This window comes from Ailuropoda melanoleuca, chromosome 9 (assembly GCF_002007445.2).
Source record: "Ailuropoda melanoleuca isolate Jingjing chromosome 9, ASM200744v2, whole genome shotgun sequence".
Taxonomy (NCBI): domain Eukaryota; kingdom Metazoa; phylum Chordata; class Mammalia; order Carnivora; family Ursidae; genus Ailuropoda; species Ailuropoda melanoleuca.
Window position 1 is genome coordinate 50,826,713 of NC_048226.1, and position 23,616 is coordinate 50,850,328.

The 23,616-nt window shown below is 40.6% G+C and overlaps 1 protein-coding gene across 1 annotated transcript in view; it reads left to right on the forward strand.

Moving 5' to 3' along the window:
- The window catches only part of STMN2 (stathmin 2), a 49,822-nt gene extending 30,401 nt beyond the window's left edge, over window positions 1–19,421 (forward strand). The window contains exons 4-5 of the mRNA XM_011235550.3: window positions 9,332–9,523; window positions 18,056–19,421. Of these exons, the coding sequence (XP_011233852.1) occupies window positions 9,332–9,523; window positions 18,056–18,115 (252 nt within the window). The 3' untranslated portion in view covers window positions 18,116–19,421. The remainder of the gene's footprint in view (window positions 1–9,331; window positions 9,524–18,055) is intronic.
- The last annotated feature ends 4,195 nt before the right edge of the window (window positions 19,422–23,616 follow it).

The following is a 23,616-nucleotide window of genomic DNA, read 5'->3' on the forward strand; positions in this document are numbered from 1 at the left end:
GTACCAACTTAAAAAATCATTAATTGATTTTACTCTATTGGCTTGTGCCAACTTAATTAGTGCTCCTTAGAAGAATTGTTAATTCTTCTCAAAGAGCCTCCAGCCAGTACGTATGTCAGTGATTACCTTAGTGAGGACATGCATATAACCAAAACTCAATTCCACTAGCTGAAACACAAACTGGGTATGTGACTAAAATGTCTAGGAACTGTTAAGCTTCAAAAACAGCTGGACCCAGAGCAAGCAATACGGTCAGGTAAACCTTTTTATATCTACCATCAATCTCTTCCTGGGAATTGGTTTCAAGACCAAGAAAGTTTAGTTTCCAACAGTCGCTCCCAACGTAGTTTCCTTACAAAACAGCCACTCGGACAGAAAGAGAGCTTTTCTTTCCCAGTAGTTCTAACAAAAGACGTGGGACGGAGCCTCAATGTCCTGTCCTCGGTCACGTGACCAACCCTGAGCCCATCCTGGTGGCCGAGGGGATGCGCTACTTTGATTGGCTGGCCTGAATCACATGACCTGCTGAGGCGTTGAGGTAGGATTCCTGCAGAGAAATGTGGAGCAGAGCCCTAAAGGAAAATTGAGATGTTGTTATGCAAAGAAGGGGAAGTAGAGTTTAGATAAGCACAGCTATCCACGATTTTTATCTGTTAGAGGTTTAGTGTTAGGATAACAATTACAGTAACTATTTAGCTCATACACCATTTTAATTGTTAATTCCCTTAGCCCCGCCAACACGAAAAAGCAGTCTCTGCGGCTATATAGAACAGCGCTGGCCAACAGAAATAAAATGTGAGCCACAGAGGTATTTTAAATTTTTCTAGCAGTCACATTTTAAGAAGTAAAAAGTAACATGAAACAGCCGTATGTGGCTCGTAGCTACTGAGTTGGACAGCACAGACACAAATAATTAGACCTGAAAAATTTTAATGAACCATGGAGGAATTTTAGGCCTAACTTTTTCAAATTGGTACCAGATAATTATTCAGTTTCAACTTTACTAGTTTTTTACATATTTTCTAAGAATTACGTTGATACAGAAACTCAGAACGTTAAAAAGAAACTTTCATGCTGTGATTTTAATCTTTACAGTATCAGAATCAACCCAGGTGAAGTTTAGGACCTACTGGAAGTAAAGGATCTTCTAAATCTCACACTTTCTTTTTTGGTTCCCTCCGCTCTGTGTTTACTTCTCAAGCCCTCGCTGTGGGGAAAGAGCTTCTCTGGGCTCGATTTTCATCTGCTGGTCTCTCTCCTGGTGTTTGTTTGTTTTTGTTTTGTAGTGCTTAGCACAATTAGTAAGCATATCTGCATATTTATTTAGCCCTAATATTCCCCCCCATTAGATTATAAACTCCACAAAGGCATGGATTCATGTCTTTTGTTATTAGTCCCTAGGAATAGTGAGTACTACAAATATTTTTAAATGAATAAGTAAATGATCATTTTCAGAGCCAAATGTTAAGGTGGCAATATATCACTTGTTTTGACTTTTTATTTCATCTTCACATCCTAAAACAAAATTATAGTCAGTACATTTCCAAAGATATCTTCTGAAAGTGCACTAAATAAATTATACTATCCAAAGAATTCTTAGTCTGGGAAAAATCACTCAGTCAACAGATACTTATTAAACACCTACTATTGGACAGGAATCATTCTAGCTACTAGAGATGCCTCATCAACCTTATTCCAATTGGGAAGAAATAGCTAATAAATAAGTATATAATACATCACATGACACCAAATAAAGCAGGGCAAAGGTAAATAATTGATAGTGCTGGAGTGGAGGGCGCTATTCATATGGGGTGATCAAAAAAGGCCTCTCAAATATGAGAACATTTATAAAAAAAAAAAAAAAGCATGAAGGAAAGGAGTAAGCCCTACAACTCTTCTCTGGGGGGTAGAACATTCGAAGTAAAGAGATTAGCAAGTGCCAAAGCCCTGAGGTAAGAGAGTGCTAGGACAGTTTAAGAGCACAGAGCTCAGGGTGGCTGAAGCAGAAGGAGCAAGGAGGGACTAGTAGGAATTGAGGTCAGAAGGTAGCATTTTAATGACTTTGACTTCAATTGAAATGGGAGATCATTGAGGAAAATAAAACCATTTCACTATTTGAATCACCGCATCTTTTCAGAAAAATATCTGCTTAAAAAAGCGGGTGACTAGAAAAATAAATAGTGCTAAATAAATAGAGAAGACATGAAAGTTTTCTAAACTAAGAGAATGGTTCCAGAACTAAGGATACTCAGAGGTAAGAATGCATAATGTGTGTTTTCAGGGCAGTGGATAGACCAGTGAACTAGTGAACTTGGGTAGACAGTTGGAGACTAGTGTAAAAGACCTGGAATCCCAGATTAGGTGCTCAAACTCTATTGCGTAAGACAAAGGCTTTCAAAAATACACAGATGTCCAACCTAGCCCAGTGGCCAGCAACATTTTGCTCTAGGTCTATTTCCTTTCTCATCGTTACAAGTTTTTAAAGATTGTGCCTATCAAACGCACTATTAATAGTAGTATAATATTAATATGATAGTATTAATAAATGACTATAATAGTATTAATAAATTCCTTTGGCCATGGTTATAAGCAAAGGAATCTATAACTGCCAATTAATATTTTTGATTATCTTAAAAAATAAACATTTTCTTACTAAATTGACTTAATTCTAAACTCAACATGAATATAAAAATAGACATAGACATGCAGGTGAAATATGATTTCTGATAGGGCTTCTTAAACGTATAAAAAGCTTATGAGCCCCTTTCCCCTCCATTGTATCATCAAAAGGCCTGCTTCTGGGAGGTTAGGGACCCCATCTGGGAACCAGTGACCTAGGCTATGTTGCGGAGGACTTCTGGATTTGTAGCTGGAGCTGGAGGGCTGCCATGGAGTCATCTCCTTGTGGGCTCAAACTCACTTCACAATAAATGCTTTGGCAGTGGCCCCAGTTCCCCACACCATCTGCTGACACTATTGCAGCACTGACCATCTGGTTACTAGGTTAGACAATCCTCCCTCAGGCTCCTTTGAACCAGAATTAGTGCCCCATTGATTGGTTCACAGAAGAAATTTGTTACACAAGAAATACACCTTTTCCCTGCTTTTCCTCCTCTCTGTGATTATCTCTGGGAATCAGCGTTCACCTCCATAAGACCGAATTATCTCATGAGGTCAGCTTGAAGCTCATATTTTGAAATCAAAGTTTTCATATTGCAACTGACCCACATGGGTGAAACGCTTTAGTCATCCATCTGGTCAGCCAGCTGGCCATTTATTCATTCAACAAACGTTTAGCAAGAAACAGCAGAGCTAAGCTAACCATATCCCAATTGGCCCAGGACAACTCCAGCTTACTCCTGCTTTTTTGATATCATTATTATCATTTCAATTTCATAAGTGCCCCAGTTTGGACAATAAATTATATAGTCATCATAAGCCAACCAAAGTGTTTAAGAGCATCTTTAAAAGCACAGTGGGTAAGAACATATGTTTAAGACAATACCTGTGATCGAAGTCTGGTTCTACCACATAATAGCTGTGAGACCTTGGACAAGTCACTAACCTGTCTCTGTCTTATTTTACCCATCTGTAAAATGAGACTAATAATAGGACCTTTGTCATGGAGTTAATGTGAGAACCAGAAGACCTATCCTACATAAAGACATATAACAAGCACTGTGGGACAATTAGCTATTATTATGCAAAAACACATCTGGTTCCTGCCCATAGAGACTATATAGTCCAGCAAACGCACAATTTTTTAAATTTTATTTTATTTAAATTCAATTCAACATATGGTGTATTATTAGTTTCAGAGGTAGAGTTCAGGGATTCATCAGTTGCATATAACACCCAGTGCTCATTACATCAATTGCCCTCCTTAATGCCCATCACCCAGTTACCCCATCCCCCCATGCCCCTCCCCTCCAGCAACCCTCAGTTTGTTTCCTATAGTTAAGAGTCTCTTATGGTTCATCTTCCTCTCTGATTTTGAAAATTCACAATTTTATAAAGCAAAGACATTTCTTATTAACAAAAACACTGAAATATTACCATATTAACATACATTTTCAAATATTATAAAATATTATTTATCAAGTTATGAAGAAGGAGAAACAGTTTGATAGGTAACAGGTATGTTAACAGGTCTGCCCAACTACCAGTGGCCTGAAAAAAATTAGTGTTAGGAAAAAAATGATGAAAATTTAAGAATTCTAATGACATGGATTAAATCTCGCCCTAAAATAGACTGAACTAAAAAGAGTGCTACTCAAACCAGTTCAGTGAGATACCCATACTGACAATATTGGCACCTATCAACTCCAAAGTCCCTGAATCTCTGAAAGAAAGATGCATTGCTTATTTTTAACAAAATGGAATAAAATGGACCATTAGTTGCCAACCCTGGTAGACTCACCTTTTCTGTTTGTTGGCATCTCATAGATGGCAATTAAAGTTGCATCCAGGAGAAGAGGGGGTGGTTTGCACAGCAATGGATTATGAGCTAAAGTGCTAGATTATTTGTGATTCAACATTTTGGAAGCATCTGCTCCTTGGAGAATATGACACCTGGTCCACAGAACCTTCATGTGCATTGTCCCCTCAGTGAAGAGCACCCCCACCCCATAGTTCTTTTCCCAGGAGTTTACTACAGTAAACTCATTACACGCTTTAGCAGAAGAGCTCATTCTAAAGGTCTTTGGGTTTTTAATCATTTTATTATTTTTATTATGCTTCTCACTCTTCAACACAAAGTGAATATGGCACCCTTTGTTTTACACAATTATATTCAATTATATTTTAACAAGACATTATTTATGACTCCACCTGGGTTACTAATGTTTTTTCATTGTTAACAGTAAAGCTAATAATTAGAGACACAGCCTCTAACCTATCATTGTAAAGACACTTAGGTACCAGGGGATGCAGTGTCTGATAAATGGTTCTAGTTAGTGGCAAGTAATATATCCAAATGATGATAGGGGACAATAAAATAAAGGGCTAGAAATGTGCTCACTTCTAAAATAAATGGAACACTAGCACTATCTAAAATATATTCTTAAACCTCTTATGTGTACATAAAATAAAGTGAGTTTTATATACCACTTAACTCAAATTTATCTTCCATTTCATTTGTATAGTAATTAAATTCATACTCAGTAATACAAGGAATGGTAATGAATCTCTTTGGAAAATGTTCAAGTGTTCCTAAATGTACAATAACTCTTCTCCCTGTCTCATTATTTTTCCCTTCACGTACGTCTCATGTAATCATCTCAGTGGTACTGAGCTCAGTGTGAGGAGGTTTATGCATAGAAAAGGTACTCACCAATTCTGTGCCTCCGTTATTACAACAGCAAGGAGGAGAAGGTTCTCTGATCTCCCAGAATGTCGTGTTGGATGTCTCGGCTCTATAAATAGTTTGCCTTGACATTTGCGTTATATCAGCTAATGATTATCCTGCCCTAATTTTCCATTTTGGTGTGTCAGTGATCTTCCGTATTAGGTGCATGCTATTCAGGGATGGTCCTCCATGGTCGGATCCTTTTCCCTTAAGCAATTTATTTTTAACAACTTTTGGCAAATCCTACCTTTCAAGCCTCCTGGTCGGGGTTCTTCTCTGTTAATCTGCCCAAGCAAGGAATATTAAAAAAAAAAAAAAAATCAAAACACCTCTTCCACCTTGCAGTGAGAACTTTACTTCTGCCAAAATGAAGGGAAACATTTCCATTTTTGTCTAGCACACAGTTTTATCCTACATCCTCACACATACCTTATATTTTACTGCAGTTTTCTTTTTTTTTTAAGATTTTTTATTTATTTATTTGACAGAGATAGACAGCCAGCGAGAGAGGGAACACAAGCAGGGGGAGTGGGAGAGGAAGAAGCAGGCTCCCAGCAGAGGGGCCCGATGTGGGGCTCGATCCCGGAATGCTGGGATCATGCCCTGAGCCGAAGGCAGACACCTAACGACTGTGCTACCCAGGCATCCCTTACGGCAGTTTTCTGAACTAAATGCTTATTTCCTCACTGATAGAAATAGTAGAATCATAACCAGTTTTCTTCCTTGAGGCTGAGTGGGAGATTAAGGTGTATTTTTTTTTTTAAGATTTATTTGTGTATTTGAGAGAGAGAGCACGAGTGGGAGGGGGAGAGAGAGAGGGAGAGAGAGTCTCAAGCAGACCCCCCACTGAGTGTGGAGCCTGATGAGGGGCTCGATCTCATCACCCTGAGATCATGACTTGAGCTGAAACCAAGAGTTGGAGGCTCAACCAACTGAGCCACCCAGGCGCCCCTGGGAGATTAAGGTGTACATATAAGAGAATCAATTTCTCCCCAAGAGTTAAGTCAGAGAAGTTGTAGACAGTGATATCTGGGTGCTAGGCTGCAAAAGAAAGAAAAAGACAGTATGACTGTCTCAGGAGTGGAATTACGGAGCCCTTAGGAACTGAGGTAAAGACCCCAAGACTATTAGCTCTGCAGAAGAAATGTGTTTAAGAGTTGAGTACTTGTTGGGGTGCCTGGGTGGCTCAGTCGTTAAGCGTCCACCTTTGGCTCAGGTCATGCATGATCCCAGGGTCCTGGGATTGAGCCCCGCATCAGGCTCCCTGCTCAGTGAGAAGCCTGCTTCTCCCTCTCCCACTCCCCCTGCTGGTGTTCCCTCTCTCGTGTCTCTCTCTCTGTCCAATAAATAAATAAATAAAATCTTAAAAAAAAAAAAAAAAAAAAGTTGCGTACTTGTGAGGAGAAACCAAAAGAGGCCGCCATCATAAGTATTTTCTCAGTGTGGAGTTCTTTCCATAATGAACTTCATGTCCTGTATTTTTTTTTAATGGATGTGAGCTTTAAATATGTGAAACACAGGTAATCATTAGGTCCTAAAAATGAGTGAGTTGAGACGATGGTGACTATAACCTTCTCTCTGTGTAAGAGAAGGCACGACAGGAAGGAACAGCCCTGAAGTGGCCTGGCCTGGCAGGTCTTCCTCATTTAGCAGCGGCCTCGCGAGACAACACTCGGGAGAAACATTCTGTTTCTGTTTCACCCCATTAATTGTGCTGAAGAAACACTTGACGTCTATGCTGGGTAGTCTCATGTAGCCCCGGGGCTGCCAAAGTATTAATGCCATTAACTGAGGTGCCTCAAATGGAGCCAAATGCTCCATCCAGTTAGGCAATGGGCCTCTCTCCATGGCTGATGATGGGGCCTGTGGGAGTGTTGTTCGCGCAGACCAAACGTGCCCCACCAAGGCAAGACATTTGAAAAGGTACCTGCTGGGATATTCCCCTTTGAATCCCCAGGGCTTCCCTCCTCAATTCTATTCCCCGGGTGTCTCCAGACTGTCTTCAGGTCTTTCACAAAAGAAAATCACGAATGCAAATATAAACTGTAAGTTAGAACACAATTTTAAAAGTGCCACAGTAAATTTGAGCACCTGAAAATTAAAAGTTCCTCAGTTGCCCCTTGATACTGACCCATGGTAACTCTCTCTGTGAGCTGATACAGGGAAGAACAGCAGGCACATGGCCCCTTGCTCTGGAGCCCATCAGAGAGAAACTTTACACACACACACACACACACACACATCTGTAGTCAGTGTGTCTCTGTCACAATTCAGTAGTCCTAGTAGCAGTAAAGAAGCAAAATCAATGTAAGACGCTTTACCAAGAGTCCCACCTACAGGCAGGCGGACGAACCAGCTAGAAAATATTTTTTCATGTTTTTTCTCAAAAGGCTCCATTTGATTTTGAATTTATTCTGTGTTAACATTTTCTTGTTATTTTCTCATGCTGGGTTTTTTGTAAGCTACAACAAAGCAAGAATGCGATGAGTCTACCAAAGACAGCAGTGAAACCGTTTGGGAGTTAAAAGAAGACATGGGGCTAGTTCCCAAAATGTTCTAATCCCCAGTAAGTCACTAGGCCTATTCCCGATAAGCTTCAGAATAAACATCAGCGAAGAGTCTTAAGGCTGCCTCATTTTACCATTCCTGTAGAATTGTATCTGAAGGGAAGTTTCCTCCTGTCAAACTTCATAGTGTTTACGTACCAAGATCTCTCCTGTCAGACCCCATGACCACTGCTAACTAAAATGGTTTCCTATTAATGCTTTTAATACTAATCAATATTTGACAAGCCATGAAATATTGTTTTGATCTGCCATTGTTTAGGTGTTCACATTTACAGTTACTCTGCGAAGGCTCATTTCAGAGCACCAGCCAGTCCTAACGCATTACCCAGGAACAATGAGTGTGTAATGATTTAGTTTTAAACCTGGACAGCTCAGTATTGAGTAAGACTTCTTTTAGCTGCATCTTATGGAGGAAAAAATCAAGTTAAATAGCAGATCTAGGTCATCAACACAGGCTTGACACCAGAGACCATGCAGTGCATTTTCCAGAAGGTATTCTGTGAATAGCCTGCATTAGCCTCACCAGGGAAGCTTATCAAAAGTAAAGATTCCTTGGTCTTAGGAAAGAACCGCAGAATCAGGATTTTGGGGGTGTGGATACCAGTGTGCGTTTTTATCAAGCACCTCAGTGATTGTTAACCTACACTGTACAGAATCCAACAGCCTCTTGATGCCACAGGAGAATTACAGTGCACAAAATGCGGGGTGTTGCTGGCTGGGGTGTGCCTGGCTATGATGTTTCTGCTCTAATCACTAAGTAACCACAGGGTTTCAAAGATTACACAGGTGACCTCAGCATGTTCAAGAGGAGGCCAGAACAAGGGCTTTCTATTTTCTGTGGCCAAGCGGACATTAACTTTGCACTGTTCACAAGTCTCCAAAGAAAATTTGTCTAATGAAAGAAAAACAAGCAGGTTGGGGGCGGGGAGGGGGGAATAAAATGAGAAAATGAATTTGGAGATTTGACTGGCTAGAGTCGAAAAGCTTACTGCAGGACTCAGCCTACTTCTGATTAAAAAATGGGGCAGAGAAAAGACTAGAACTTGCCCCAATCTTCCCATATTTTCCTTAGGCTTCAAGGGATGCTGCTATCCAGTGATTAATTGCAGCATTCCTGGCTGCATAAATGCTTAGCAGCAACTTCCTCTAAAAAACAAAAACTCCTCAGTCGGGGTTAAATGCTTCTTCTAAGACAATGCATCCAAAAAATTCAGAGCTGAAATTTCAGCTAACCACATCTCCCAGCCAACCACATTCTATGGGAAATTCTAAGCCGTGCAGATGAGTACTGAACGGCAACAGTGCTCAAGGCTAGAAGTGGTGTTCATTTGAGAGGAACACTCTCGAATCAGTAGACCATTGTTCCTCCAGGATTGTGTGTCGGTGATTCTAAGATGGATATATTTTTCTTCCCCAGTCTCAGGAGGCCCAGGTGCTGAAGCAATTGGCAGAGAAGAGGGAACATGAGCGAGAAGTCCTTCAGAAGGCTTTGGAGGAGAACAACAACTTCAGCAAAATGGCGGAGGAAAAGCTGATCCTGAAAATGGAACAAATTAAAGAAAACCGTGAGGCTAATCTAGCTGCTATTATTGAACGTCTGCAGGAAAAGGTAATCCCGACAAACTTCTGGGCGTAAGCATGCATTCATAGGCGCACAGCTGGGTGAGCTTGCAAATGCCCGGGCACCAGAGACTTAGTCAAAACTTGCTTCAAGTGCAGAGACAGCCAACCCCTTGGGCAGGTTCTCCCATTGTAGCATTGACTTCGTGGGCACCGCACCATGGTAAAGGAATAGGAATCCAACATTAAAGCTAGAACTATGTCAGATTTTTTAGCAGTGAATGGATTCAGGGAGGCTGATCCATGCTTTTCAAGTATAGAAACGACTTCTGTACAAACTTGAAGAGCTAATCTACTAGAAAAAATATTAAATTGGAAATATGAAATATACCATACAAATATATAATATTAATAAGTAACAATAATATATAATAAAATAATACATTCAATATTTACTTCACTATTTAATTAAAATGTAATGCTAAATATATAACTAATTTGGAAAAATACATTTGTCACAAAAGGACAGAATATCTATAAAAAAATGGGAAGCCCATACTTTTCACGTAGGAAAATTCACATGGAAAACCAGGGTATAATAACATTGCATGAAACCAAAGCAAAGGGGAGCTAGTAAGGGATGTTCATTTCCCAAAGTTCTGATATCCTGGTGCCTTTCTTCTCCCCAACCCTTCAGTCAGGATGAGCAGTGCTGGAGATATTCTGAAAAATGTTCTCTCTTTCCCTTTTGTGAGTTCTGTTGCTATCCACCACCACCACCCAGAAAACTTTCCTTGGAAAGTGTCGAGTATAGCTGTGAATAGTGTAGCTTTGTCCATCTCCAGAAATTGGATGAAGCATTGAGAAATATGATCTTTGAGAAAAAATGCCTCAGTCCTTTTCTGAGCAGTTGCCCCCTGCACCAGTACTGAGTGCTATGACATGTTGGCACTGGAGAGAGAAGTAGGACTGTCCCTGTCATCAGAGCATTAAGAGTCTAGACAAGATGAGCCTCCTGTTTTCTGGGTATTTCTTAGGAAGCCTTGTGTCCTCTATTAGAATTGGCCCATCTCATCTAAGGATCAGGCAACCCTATTCTGATGTTCTCATCTATTCTGATGTCTCTGTTTTCGCTCCCGTTCTCTGATTACAAATATCAGGCCAGAACCAAAGGAAATTAGGCATAAACCCTGAAAACATATACATTTAATTCCACGGAGATTTTGGTGGGCATCTGAGCTCTTGAGGAATTTTTGAAAGCACTGCTGTGTCAAAGCCCAGCAGGGGCTCTGACACAGCAGCAGGACACTGAGGCTCTCCAAGGTGTGTAGTGGAGGTTCTAGGTGACCTAGGCAGGAACGGAGAGCCACTGAATGCCTTGGTCAGAACCTTAAAGTTAAAATTCAATTTACTTATATAAGCTTAGTTAAATTTAATTTACTTATATAAGCTAGTGTTTCCACACTCTTAGAACAATGTCATTGTGCTTCACCTAAGTGCATCAGGTCAGAATTTGAAGGTGGCACTTCGACCCTCTGCATGTTACACATGGTGGTACCATAGCAAGCACTTTGCTGAGATGCCAGAGAGGAAAGTTCCATTGGGTAAAATTTATACCCCTGACCTTGAACCATTCAGTCTTCCTCCATTTGCCTCCAGTTCCCATGTTTATGCACAACCAAGGAGATTCTTGCTGAATGGTGCTGGTACCATGGACAGCAGAAGACCACCATGTACTCTGTTCTGGATAATTATGACTCAATCATCTCATATCCTAGAACCAAAAAAAAAAAAAAAAAAACAAGTGGAATTGCTAGGAATGGGGCATGCTGGTCATATTCCAGGATTTTCCATTAGACCTTAGTATCTAGTGCAAGATTTGTATCATCGACAACCAGGACCATGACTGTTTTTGAAATTAGACATATACAAATAAAGAGCATGTCCCTCTTGATTTCAGTTATAAAGTGGTACATGAAATTTGCATGTTTTAACTAGTATTTCCCGAAGTGTTGGATTTTAATAGGCAATTTCTTTTTCTCTGTGTGTTTCTCTTCACTCACTCCTTGCCCAGCACCTTTTTGCACTCTTCCCCATTCTCACCCAGATTTAGTCTCCACCCCATTTCAGACACACATGCATACAGACATTGCAGTTTATCCTGGAAATAATCAACCTGTGGACTGCTTAACATTCCAGACATCAAGCTGCAGAATCTCCAGAGGTAGGACCCAGGCATCTATATTTTTTTTAAAATTCTCCAGATGACTCCAATATTCAGCCAGGTTTGAGAACTAGGGGTTTATAGCCTATTCTGATTTAAATCTCAGCTGACAGTATTCTATCCCATGCTGAATGATACAGCACAGATCATTTTTAAGACCACATTTCCCCTGGTATTTCATAGCCACAGAGACATTTTTCAAATCTAATGAAATCTTTGGCCAGTGTTAGTCAAGATCTATTATCTTCTCCATAAGGTGGAGAGATTCCTTAGGGAATACCAAATTTACTTCCTTTTGATGTATTTTAAATATGTTTTCTTTTTCCTAAAATAAGACAAAGTAAGTTTTTTATTATTACCAATATCTAGCCTTTTGTTTGAATGAAATTACTGCAATGAGATTAAAATTAAAAAGACAATCAATAATAATAGTAATGCTGACAATGCATGAAACTGCTAACATACATAAGCTATTCTGGAATCTGATGCATCAAAGATGATTTCCACTGAAAATGAGCCCTATTAATGAGTTTGTCATTCAATGAGTATTTATGGAGTAGTGACTATGTGCTTAGAAACCTGGAAGGAGATGTAATATCAAAGAGCATGTACTAACCATCTCTTTCCCCATGCAGACAATATCAAACCCAGCAATAAATAACCTAGCAGCAAAAATTAGAGAATAAGTCAACATATCATATGGACCAATATAGATAGTAAATACAAAAGCACTGGAAAAATGTTAGTAAAAATAAATCCACATCAAGGCTAACACACTAAATTCCCACCGTTTTAAAAGGCCTCACTGACCTTATCAATTAGCCAGGAGGCTTGAATACAATTCCACATGAGCTTTTGCCAGCACTCCACCCCCCTCCCCACTCCTGCACCCCTCAAGTAAGAGAACGGAGCGTCCGAGCAGAGCATGTCTTCCTGTGGTGTCCTTGGTTTTTTTGGTGTCATTCACTGATAAATTCCCACAAACTTGTTGGAGACCCAGCCATGTTAGACTCAAAGTCTTTAGCCAAAACTGAAAGCCTAAAGCCAAAGCCAACTCGATTACACTTTAGAATCTCCTGAAGTTCTCTTTAAACTAAGAGATTTCGATGTAATTGTCTGAGATGGGGCCCAGAGATCAGTATTACTTTTAAAATTTGCTAGTAGGTGCTAATATTTAGCAGGAGATGAGAACTACCGAGCTAAAGACTTCTTAAATATGCTTTGTTATGTTGTCATAAATTGTATTTAAATATTTATTTATCTTTGTTCCATAAAATTGTTCTTTTTTCCTTCAGAAAAGAAAGTTACACTTTTTTTTCAACTTCTGTTTTCATAACACCTCATCTCAACACTCCAGCTTATTATACAGAAAGGAATCAAATGTAGAGACAGGTGTGGAAGAAGGAATGCCTATGCCACACAGAGCTACTAGGCTGATCTGTTTATGTCACTCAAATTGGAATTACACATACCCAACAGTCTTCAAATTGAGTGACATAAATAGTCATACCCAGGACTCAAAAGTGTCGTCTGTGGATTATGATTGACACTCTGGTGAAGTTTAAAATGTTCTTATTCTTGGAATAGAATAATAGAAAGAGACACAGAGACAGAGACAGAAACAGAGACAGGAGACAGAAAGAAAAGCACCTGTTCCTGCCACACAGAAAGGATTAAAGGGACACTTTCTTCCTCCCCTAACGTGTCCTTCCTCCCCTGACGCTCGACAGTTTCCTGCAGAAAATTCACCACCTCCCCTGTCAGGCCCATGAGTAGCAACAGCTCTCTCATCAGACCTGAACAGGATCTGTAGTGGGTAGTTTTGAAAAATCAGTGAAAGCAGGTATACTCATTTTAACAGTAATACATGCATTCATTAAACACATAACTTTAACATCAAATATTTAAATGTACAGCCAATTACTAATCTTTTGATGTAGGCCAGCACCTTGTGAGAAATGGATCAGTTAATAGGGGTCCCATGTCCCTTTTTTGCCCATTTTCCACCTATTTGCTATTAGCCATGTTTTACAGTTTCAATGTCTTTAAATTGGGTGAGGACTAAAGATGTATGCAAAATAATATGGTTATATAGGATCTTCGTAACTCTTCTTTTTTACAATTTTCCCTCGCTTTTATAGTTGATCCAATATCTGACCATAATTTCCTTTCTCAAGTATTTCCAAAGCTTTCCCTCCACCCTCACAATTTTCTATTACCGCAATATTTAATTGAATCAAATAATTAAATTCTCAACTAGCTAGCTGAACAGGCTGGAAATATCACTGACTGCAAGCAAGCATGTAACTCAACCAGTGAGAGGAAAAATACGTGGAAATAATAGGGCAGAGCCTCCCAGCCTCACAAGAAACCCAACAAGTGGGGGATACCAGGATGATGGAAGGGTTGGAGAATGTTGGTTAACCTAGCAGGTCAACTGAGAGGACTTCTACTGAACCTTGTTACACTCTCCACCTAATTCAAATGGTGTCACATCCTCTTGCTTTTAATAGCGCAACCCTACCATTCACTAGCCCCTGCCAAGACTGCCCAGATCATTATATTGTGACAGAGACCAAAGGAGCTTCCCACTGTGTTCAGGAGTGAGAGAAGCAAAAAACGCGGATGACCTTGACAGCTAATTTACCTAGCCAACCACAAAGGACAGTACTTAGGAAATAAGAGACGAAGTTTTAGTATAATTGATAATTTCACCTCTAACAATATAGAAAAGCTGAAGTGAAAACATTGTAGCCATTATTTCAGTGACAACCGCATCACATCACATGATATAGCTTAAAATAATAGAAGTAGTTTGAGGGAATAAGATTCTGTGATTCTTTTCCTAAAGGATGATTTTGATGTTATGTAACTCTTTAGATCAAGATTTCAACCATTATTAGTTTGCATCTATTGTCAACTTTTATTCTTCTCATCTGACTTTGTTTTTCTTTGGGGGGGGTCATTCTGATTCACAAGCACCATTTATGTAACAATTTACTATTGAACATGTCTGATGAATGAACAGTGAAAGGAAAAGAGGAGTAAAACTAGCCGTTATGGGCAGCCATTTTGCGTGTACTATTGCATGTAATCCAAACGACAACCCTGAAAAGAGATGCTGTTATTGTCCCCATTTCACATCTAAGGAACTTTGTCCTCAGAGAGGTTACTCCATTTGGTCAAGATCACAAAGCTAAGTAGACCACACGTCTAGATTTGAGCCCATGTCTTTTTGATTCCCAGCTTCTATACTAAGCTAAAGCTGCGGTCCTTTGTCAGTCATCAAACACTGCTCAGTAAGCAGGCTTGGCAGCACCATTGGAAGGTTATTCCCCAGTGACCACTGTCATCTTTATATGTATGAAAACATGCCTTCCTGGCAGTCACAGCTCACTCCTGACTCCTCTTCGGTTTCGCAAGTGCATGGTCATTTGTCAAAAGAATGCTTGATGATACTGATTGACCTCATTTTGCTTTTAAATAGACTCACGTAACAGAATTTCATAGATGGAACTGATACTCTAGGTCATCTAATTCAAATCCCTGGTTTGTATTTGATACCTAGTGAGGCAAAGTGGCATTAAAAGGTAAAGAAAAAAAAAAAGGAAGACCTCATATTTCTTGGCTTCCAGCACAGAAGTCTCTCTAATCATATTTTCTTAAGGAATCAGAATTTTTCCTAATTTTTCCTTTCCTATATGCATGCGTATCAAAGGGAATAGTTGCATACAATGCTAAAAGATGATTTGTTACACTTCCCTTATACTGACGGGGGGGAAGAAGGGAAAGTGCAGAGAACTTTGTAAACGTAGATCTGTTTCAGTCTCTCCAAGTGTCCAACAGCACCTGATGGATAATAGAAGCTCAATAGTGAGAGGCATCTTATCAAAGAATAGCCTAGACTTTTTGATGAGCTTTCTCAGGGCGTCACAACTACCTTAGTAACTTCTAACAATCGCAGTGTCCTAATTTAAAAAAAAAAGAATATGTTGAAAAACTCCCTCATGTCTGCCCTTTGATTCTCCCACATTCTGATAGAAAGTGAAATTACAATTCATGGCTATATATTTGGTGATTTGAATACAAAGTTTTCAAATAATATATTTACTAAAGTACCTGAAAATAAACAATATTTTTCCTAGAAACTCAGAACTTATTTAATTTCCCTTTTTTAACGTTAACTCAAGCTCACAGATCTCTTTGTTCTTTCCTGTAGCAAAACCCATTTCCTTACGACTAATTTTGAGTTTCATAAGAAGTGTGCTCCAGGGTAGCCCAAAAATACCAATTATAATGCTCCCTGTTATAAATTTGAATTTGTATCAATCCTTAGGCTTGGGTCTCTGCTATTTTGCTCTAGTATACTGATGGTCTGGGCTTTTTCTCCATTTTTGTCAGAGCTCAGCTCTCACTAATTAGTTTCTTTCTGCATGAGAAGGATTTTGCAGCATCTTTTTCCTCATAATGGTGGGACAGAAAGAAGGAAAAGCCAGTTGTATCCCTGCTCCTTCCTCTGTGATGTTTCTAAATGGGTCAGACGTGACTTCCCTATATATGCCTTTTCCCCCTTCTCATCATGGCTTTTAAACATACACAAAAAGCTCATTTAAACCAATTAAATAAAATTGCCCTTCAACTCTCTAGAGTCAACTTCCTGCTTACTCCAATTCTATCTTTGAGGAAAGTGTAAGATGTTATATGCTTTTTCCTCCCAACACATACATGTGAAAAGTCACGTTTTTCCATGTAACTATTTTCCGCTAACAGTGAGGTTGTATAGCAGTGGTCAGCAGACTGGGCTGTAGAGGCAGGCTCCCTGAGGTGGGTTTCAGCTCTGCTGCTTGCTAGTTCTGTGATCTTGGGCAAGTGACTTAGGTTTTCCGTGCCTCAGTTTCTTCATCTGTCAAATGGGAACCAGAATAACACCTCTACCATGGGATCATTGTGAGGGGGAAGGGAACTTAACAGGTAGAAATCTGTATTTATGCAGAACTGATTACATATTAAGTGCCTAATAAATGCTCAGTATTATAAAGAACATGGTAAGCAGAGACTCGTTAAGATTAATAGAGTTTAATGATAAGATTTACTTTATAGCCGGTCATGGTCTTTGTCCCTAAACTAAGGGAAGCCATAGAGCCAGAAGAAATTTCTGGAGCTACAGGGGAAAAAATAGCAATATAAATAATATTCCAAGTAGAAAAAGAAGTAATACTAATAATCATTAGCATTTTAAAATATCAGTTCAACAAGCAATTATTTAGTACCTATGATATGCAAGACAATGGGTTTATAGTCATTCAGTACAGAACTGTGTATTGAAAAATACCCGATCCACCTCTCCTTTCAGTTCCCCCCACTGAAAGCTCAGTTCCCAAACCAAACTTAGTGCCTCAGTTCCTCCTGTGTAAATAAACATCCCCCAATCACAGGCCTAGTGCAGCACACTCTGCTATGCACAGCAAGTGTAACAAAAGTGAGAAAATACAGTTTTGGCCCTCAGTGAGCTTATGTGTAAACACCTACTTAATATAGGAGATGAGACAAGAACAGAAATGGCCATAGTGGAAGTTAAAATAAAATGGCTGCTACACATAAGCAAAAATTTATGCAGGTGTTCAAACGGAAAGGAAGACTAATTTTATCTTGTGATCTCCTGAAAATCTTCGTGGAGGAAGACATAACTGCTGTAGGCTTTGAAGAGTAGGTTTATGATCCTGACCAAACAGAGACAGAAGACTGGGAATGTCAAGCATTAAAAATTGCATGAAAAGACAACTCCTTTATATAAAAAACATCAAGTGTGTGTGTATAGAAGACAAGTGGAGGGTAAGGCTGGAAAGGCCATTTGGACTCAAGTTTTGAAAGGCCCCCACCAACAGCGTAAGCATTTAGGAAGCATACAAAAAGTCTCCTTCCTGCAACTAATCCTCTCAAAGTATCCACCGGCAATGATAAAGCCCTTCAAATATTCAGGAAGGGGGAAAAAAAAAAACCATTAAAAATGATAAGGTAAACAACAATGTGAGGTTTTATTGCTATTTTCTGGATTTAGACAGTAGTTGTCATATTCAAAATTCTCTTAATCAGATGACCTTTCGATCATGGTTTTGATCAAATATAGCATGAAGGTGTTGCTAGTCTCTGTAAGTCTTGGAAGATCCTCCGTGACACTTCCTGGGTCTCCTGGGGTCGTTTCTTGTGAAACGAGAAAAATGCCTAAAGATAGACACCGAACAACTGGGTGACTTCCAGTGAGACGCGTATTGTGTAAGGAGTAGGCAGGCCTTCCTGGTTCTCTGTGGAGCAGACAGCGGGCCCTGTGACGTTGCTTCTCCCTTTGGTGTTTTCCAGGAGAGGCATGCTGCCGAGGTGCGCAGGAACAAGGAACTCCAGGTTGAACTTTCTGGCTGAAGCGATGGAGGGTATGGCACGCCCCACCATTAGTAAATCCCCCTGCCTATATTATAATGGATCATGCGATATCAGTATGGGAAATGTATGACATGGTTTAAAAAGAACTCATTATAAAAAACAAAAAAACAGAATCAAAAATTAAAAAAAATTCAATGCGGTCTCTTTGCAGAATGTTTTGCTTGATGTTTAAAAAATACCTTGGATCTTATTTTGTAAATACTTACATTTTTGTTAAAAAATACAAGTATTGCATTATGCAAGTTATTTCATAATCTTACATGTCCTGTAACAGGCTTTTGATGTTGTGTCTTTCCACTCAAATGAATTTGCTAGGTCTGTTCTTTTCGAAGCCCTCATGTTGAACTCCATTCCCTGCCCTTTTCATTCCAACAGAAAAATGAGGTCAGTAGACAGTCCATGGTGCTAGAAACCCACCATTGCCTAATGACCTAGACGGCTTTGTAATCTCTGAACTTGACTAAGACCATACCTAGGTTACAGGTATTATGACTCCATGCAAACCTCCACATTTGTTCACTCATAATCTACTAACTGCCTAGAAACTACAAAACCAGGCTAAGGAAAAAAAAACAAAACCCACCAATCATAGCATTTACTTCTGCTTCTCCTGGATTATGTGCTACAAATGTGCTTTGGCTTTAGAAAGGGATGGAAGAGAAGACAGATCTGAGATCAGTCTGGGTAGAAGCAAAAAGTTGAATCTTAAAACTGCTGAACACAGATCCAAATTCAAATGGTTCAAGCAGCCATGCAATCGCTCTTCATGAAGTGGGCTTAATTCTCTAGTTTAAGTTCTTTTGATGGAATGAATTACTTAATGTGTCAGGTGGCTTATTTGTGGATGCCATGATTGATGATGTTCATTTTAAGCTCTTACCTATAGTACAAGTACATGATGCTACTGAGTATTTTTCCACTTGGAAACTGTGAGCTGGTTGTCGCATTAAAACACACATACAGACAAGGTCGGAAACACTGCGGACTTTCACTCAAGCTGGTCTTTCTTCCCCAGTGTGAGGCAATCCTGCCTACTAAAATAAAAAGAAATTTACTCCATCTGTGAGGGCTGATACAGCTAAGGGGGCTAGGCAGGGCATTTGTGCCAACCAAGAATCACCAGACACCCACCATAAGTACCTATCGCAGTTTTGAAGTCGTTTCTCCCCCAAATCCCAACTCCTGAAGGTTGCTGCCTGCATATTTACTCTTCATTAGTGCTATTTTCCTGTATGTCATTGTGAGCAAGCTGTGATTAATAAAGAATTGGAGTTCTGTGAACTAATAAAGGTTCGGTCTGGTCTCTTGCCCCTTCACGTATCTGACCCTGGAGTTCAGATTTTGAAAGGGTGGCCATCGGATTAGACAACCTGCTAAGCAAAGAGACAATAATTAGAGTTTGAAGGAAACCAGTGGCCTGCTGATTCCCTTCCCTTCTGGAGCAGCAGGCGTCTCTGTTCTCTCTCCCTCTGACAGGCCGGCACAGCAGGAGAGGTCTTCAATCTGTTCCCCTTAAAAAAACATTCAGGCCTGAAGGAGGTAACCATAGGCTCAGACGGATCATTCTGAGAAAGAGGCCCCCCTCTCAAAGCACTTGGTAGGTTCCTGGCACACCTCACGTTCTCCCACGTGGCCCCAGACCACCCTCGCCAGCCTGTGAGCTGTGATTTCCCTGCCGTGCTGCTGCGTTTTGCACTGCCAAGAAGCGCAGGGCACACATGGACGCAGCAGGGTCCTGTCAGTGACCCAGATGCATGAACAGGACCAAAGGAACCACATCCAGGTTTAGCAGAAAATCATAAATAATCGAAACCACACAGACTTATGAATAAGTAAACTGGGCTATCGTCCATAGGAGCACTAATAAGCCAAATTTGGGGGTGAGGCCACCTAGCCCCTATTTGAATATCCTTTATTTGTAGGAATCTAACGCTGCAGCCGTCAATACACATGATTACAAACGTGGGCTCCATTCTCTTCCTTTGGGAAGTCAATCGGAGCTTCTGATTAGCATAAAATAATCTGTATTTTCATACTGATTTTTATAGAACTTAGTTGGTAATTTTTTCATATAACATTATTTGAAGGGCTCCCATTGGGTCAGACCCTGTGATTAAAGCCCTGGAAACATGAAAATGAGTGACCACAAGAAGCTCGCAATTTACTTGCTTATTTTTGCCTCAGAACTAGCAAGTAGGATATTTTGGTCTGTCCTTACAACATATCGAGGGGAAACATAAAATTTCTGCGAAGTTTTCTGAAATATTAGAATTGGCTGACAAATCTCTCATACTACTTTGTGGGTCCCTACACTGGAAATGCTGACCAGTCCAACTGGCTAATCCCAAGGGTGAGGAAGCTAAGGCACAGAGAGACAGCGAAGAAGTGATTTTGCTCCAGCTCACAACGCCCACTTAGTGTGATTGCTCTCCTTAGTAGCTCATCAGCAGACCATCCTCAAATCTTACCACACCAGTGAGGATGTGTTATGTCTTTGAAGCCCCCCTAGCCTACTGGTTCCCAAATTTTGGCATGCTTCAGAGTCATTTGGAGGCCTTGTTAAAAACAGATTGCTGAGCTCCAAACCCAGAATTTCCGATTCCTGAAGTCTGTGTGGAAATCTGAGAATGTGCATTTCTAGCATGTTCCCAAGTGGTGCTAACCTCACTTGAGAGACCCCACTACAAAATGGCATTGATACAGATGTGTGGATTCTTGGTGATGGCCACAGTGGTGATATTGTTTCAGTCAGGGTATGTTCCGTCGGGGTGGGGCGTGAAAAGAAACTCATTCAATCTTGTTCAAAAAGTAGAAGTGGAACCCAAAGGAGTCCAAGAAGAAGAAAATAATGAACAACTACATCTTTCAGGTTAATAAAAACAATAGAAAGAAAGCATCTAAGAGACAGATGAGGTCAAGGAACCAACAGTCTTGCATCTCTGATAAAGCATATTGTTTCAGTATGGCTTGAAACATCTCGATGCGCCTGACCCTGTAAGAGTTGAACTAAGAGCTCTTTGCAGGGATGATATCATTTTGTGAATTATCCACAGTGTATTAGTCTTCTTCCCCTTATAATTTTTATTTTTACAGAATCTGGTTTCCTCAGGACTATGTTTAAATTGCATATATGACTTTGAAATGCACTCTGAAGAAAATTCACATAATCTCATTGGTTTAAAGATTTACCCTCCTCTGCTATTTCTTCCACACCCCAAAATATATGGAACAGCTGAGGGTTGACAATGCTGTTTTCTCTGGAGGCAAGCTCCGGCCTTTACAACACTTCTGAGGAGAAAACATAGGCAAAAATGTACTGACAGCCATCCGCCACATCCACCCCCATCCCACTGAGGGAGAGAACCAGAAGGAGGAGATATGGCACCCTTGACTTCAGCAACCAAAGAGTCAATCACCTTTTGCGTCACCAGCCCCAAACAAGCATATCCTTGACTTCTTATTGGCCATTTGCTGAAAATTCTTAAGTCAAACACACAGCTCAGAGCAAAACTAAGATTTCCAAGCTCCTCCCCCAAATTACTGCAGACTCATCTTGGATCGCTCACTGTCCCCACCACCCACCTCCAGCTGATGACCACGTAGCATCTGTTTGACCTCCAAGTATCCCTCATTTCTTGTTTCTTTTCTATTTCCATAATCACTGCCCTAGTTTGGGTTGTATCAGACTCTTAAAACTGACATACCTCCTTCTTTCCAATCTGCAGGAGCCGAATGAAATCTGCACTCCTCTGCAAGGCATTAAAGTGCCTCACTATTCCCCATTTCTCAAGTACATTACTCCCCTCGGACACCAAACCATTCACTCTGACAAGAAACTTCTGGTCTCTAGGCACATGCTATACTCTGTCTAGAATTGTCTTCATTACAAATTAGTCAGGAGACCCTGGATCAGTCTGTGATGAAACCTACAAAATCTCAGTGAGACTAGTAAATCACAGAGGCTTATTTCTTACTCCTGATACATGTCCAGCATGGGTCACTGTGGACTCCGCATCACTCCTCACTCTGCACTAAACGCCAGGGAGCTGCCTCTCTCGGAGGCACTGTCAGTCACTATGGAAGAGGGAAAGTGAAAGCAGGCAAATCATACACTGGCTCTCCTAAGCTTCTACCCAGAAGCAGCACACATCCCATTTCATCGGCCAAAGCAAGCAGTATGTCCACGTTTAACTCCAAATGCTCAGGAAAGTGCTATCCCAACATAAGCTCAGAAGGAGGAAAGCCAGGAATATTTAATGAACAGCACCAGTGACTACCACCCTGCTGGTCACCATTCAGTCACTCTCCCTCCCACATGTAAAGCACACTCACGCTGTCCCTATAATAAAATCCCCAGGTCCATTTGACCACAGTAGCAAGCTCAATGTCCAGGGTCTCTGGGTGATGGTGCACAGTACTCTCTGTGACAGGTGTGGACAGGAGTCCTCTCGAGCAGAGACAAATTAATTAGGAAGACAAATTATTTCCCCAACATATTCAATATACAATGATTAAGTGGGGAAAAGATGATCACAATAAACACACTTGTTCTAAGGGGAAATAATAGAAGATACATAGCATTCACTGGCAACAGAAATTCTGGCAAGACATTGTGAGGGCCCTCTACCCTTGGGATAAATAGGGAACGTTCCTTACTCCTGTCTCTATTCTGATACCCAGGGAGGAGCTCTCCCATCCATGGCTCTTGACTCTTGGCTCTAAGTAGATCTTCCTATTCCTTCATTCTCCTTGGCCACATCTACAGGGGCTTGCAGAATATGCCTTTATTGGAGTCCGAGCATTTGTCTCAGCCAGCTTGCTGCCCACCATGTGGATCCAAGAGTTGCTGAGTTTTTACTGACCATCATATTTGTCCAGATCCTGGCAAGAAACAGATGATGCATCACTATAAATGGATATATGAAGAGAAATTAATGATGATTCTATTGCAATAGAATGGTATGGACAGATTAAAGAAACCAACTAAGGATGGTAAAGCACCAAGGGTGTACCAACAGAGAGAAGCCATTTCCATCCACAGCCTGAAGACCCAAGGGACAGTTGTTCCTGTAGAAGGTCAACCAACCTGAGGCATTGACCTTCTGGAGAGGAATTCAGCCTCTAACAAACACAGCCTAGCAAGGAGGGATTGGGGAATAAATGTCCTAACATCTTTCTCCTCTCACCCTTCAATCTCTAGCCAAGGCCTCACACTGGCCAAATCCCCAACCAGAAACCAGAGGGCAAGAGAGCCCAGTTGACACAGTGCATGGAAGTCATCCTCTGGGGCTGGGCAAGAAGAAGAAAGGTAGAGAAAGACCCTGGAGGGACCAACAGAGAATGTGGCCACCTGCAGCACAGACCCTAGACTGATTCAGTGGACAGTGTTAATGACAGCTATGATGTCTCCTTATTTGTCATTAGCACTGCTCACTAACGATTCTGGTGTCTTTCCTTGCGGGATCGTACTTTCCCAACAC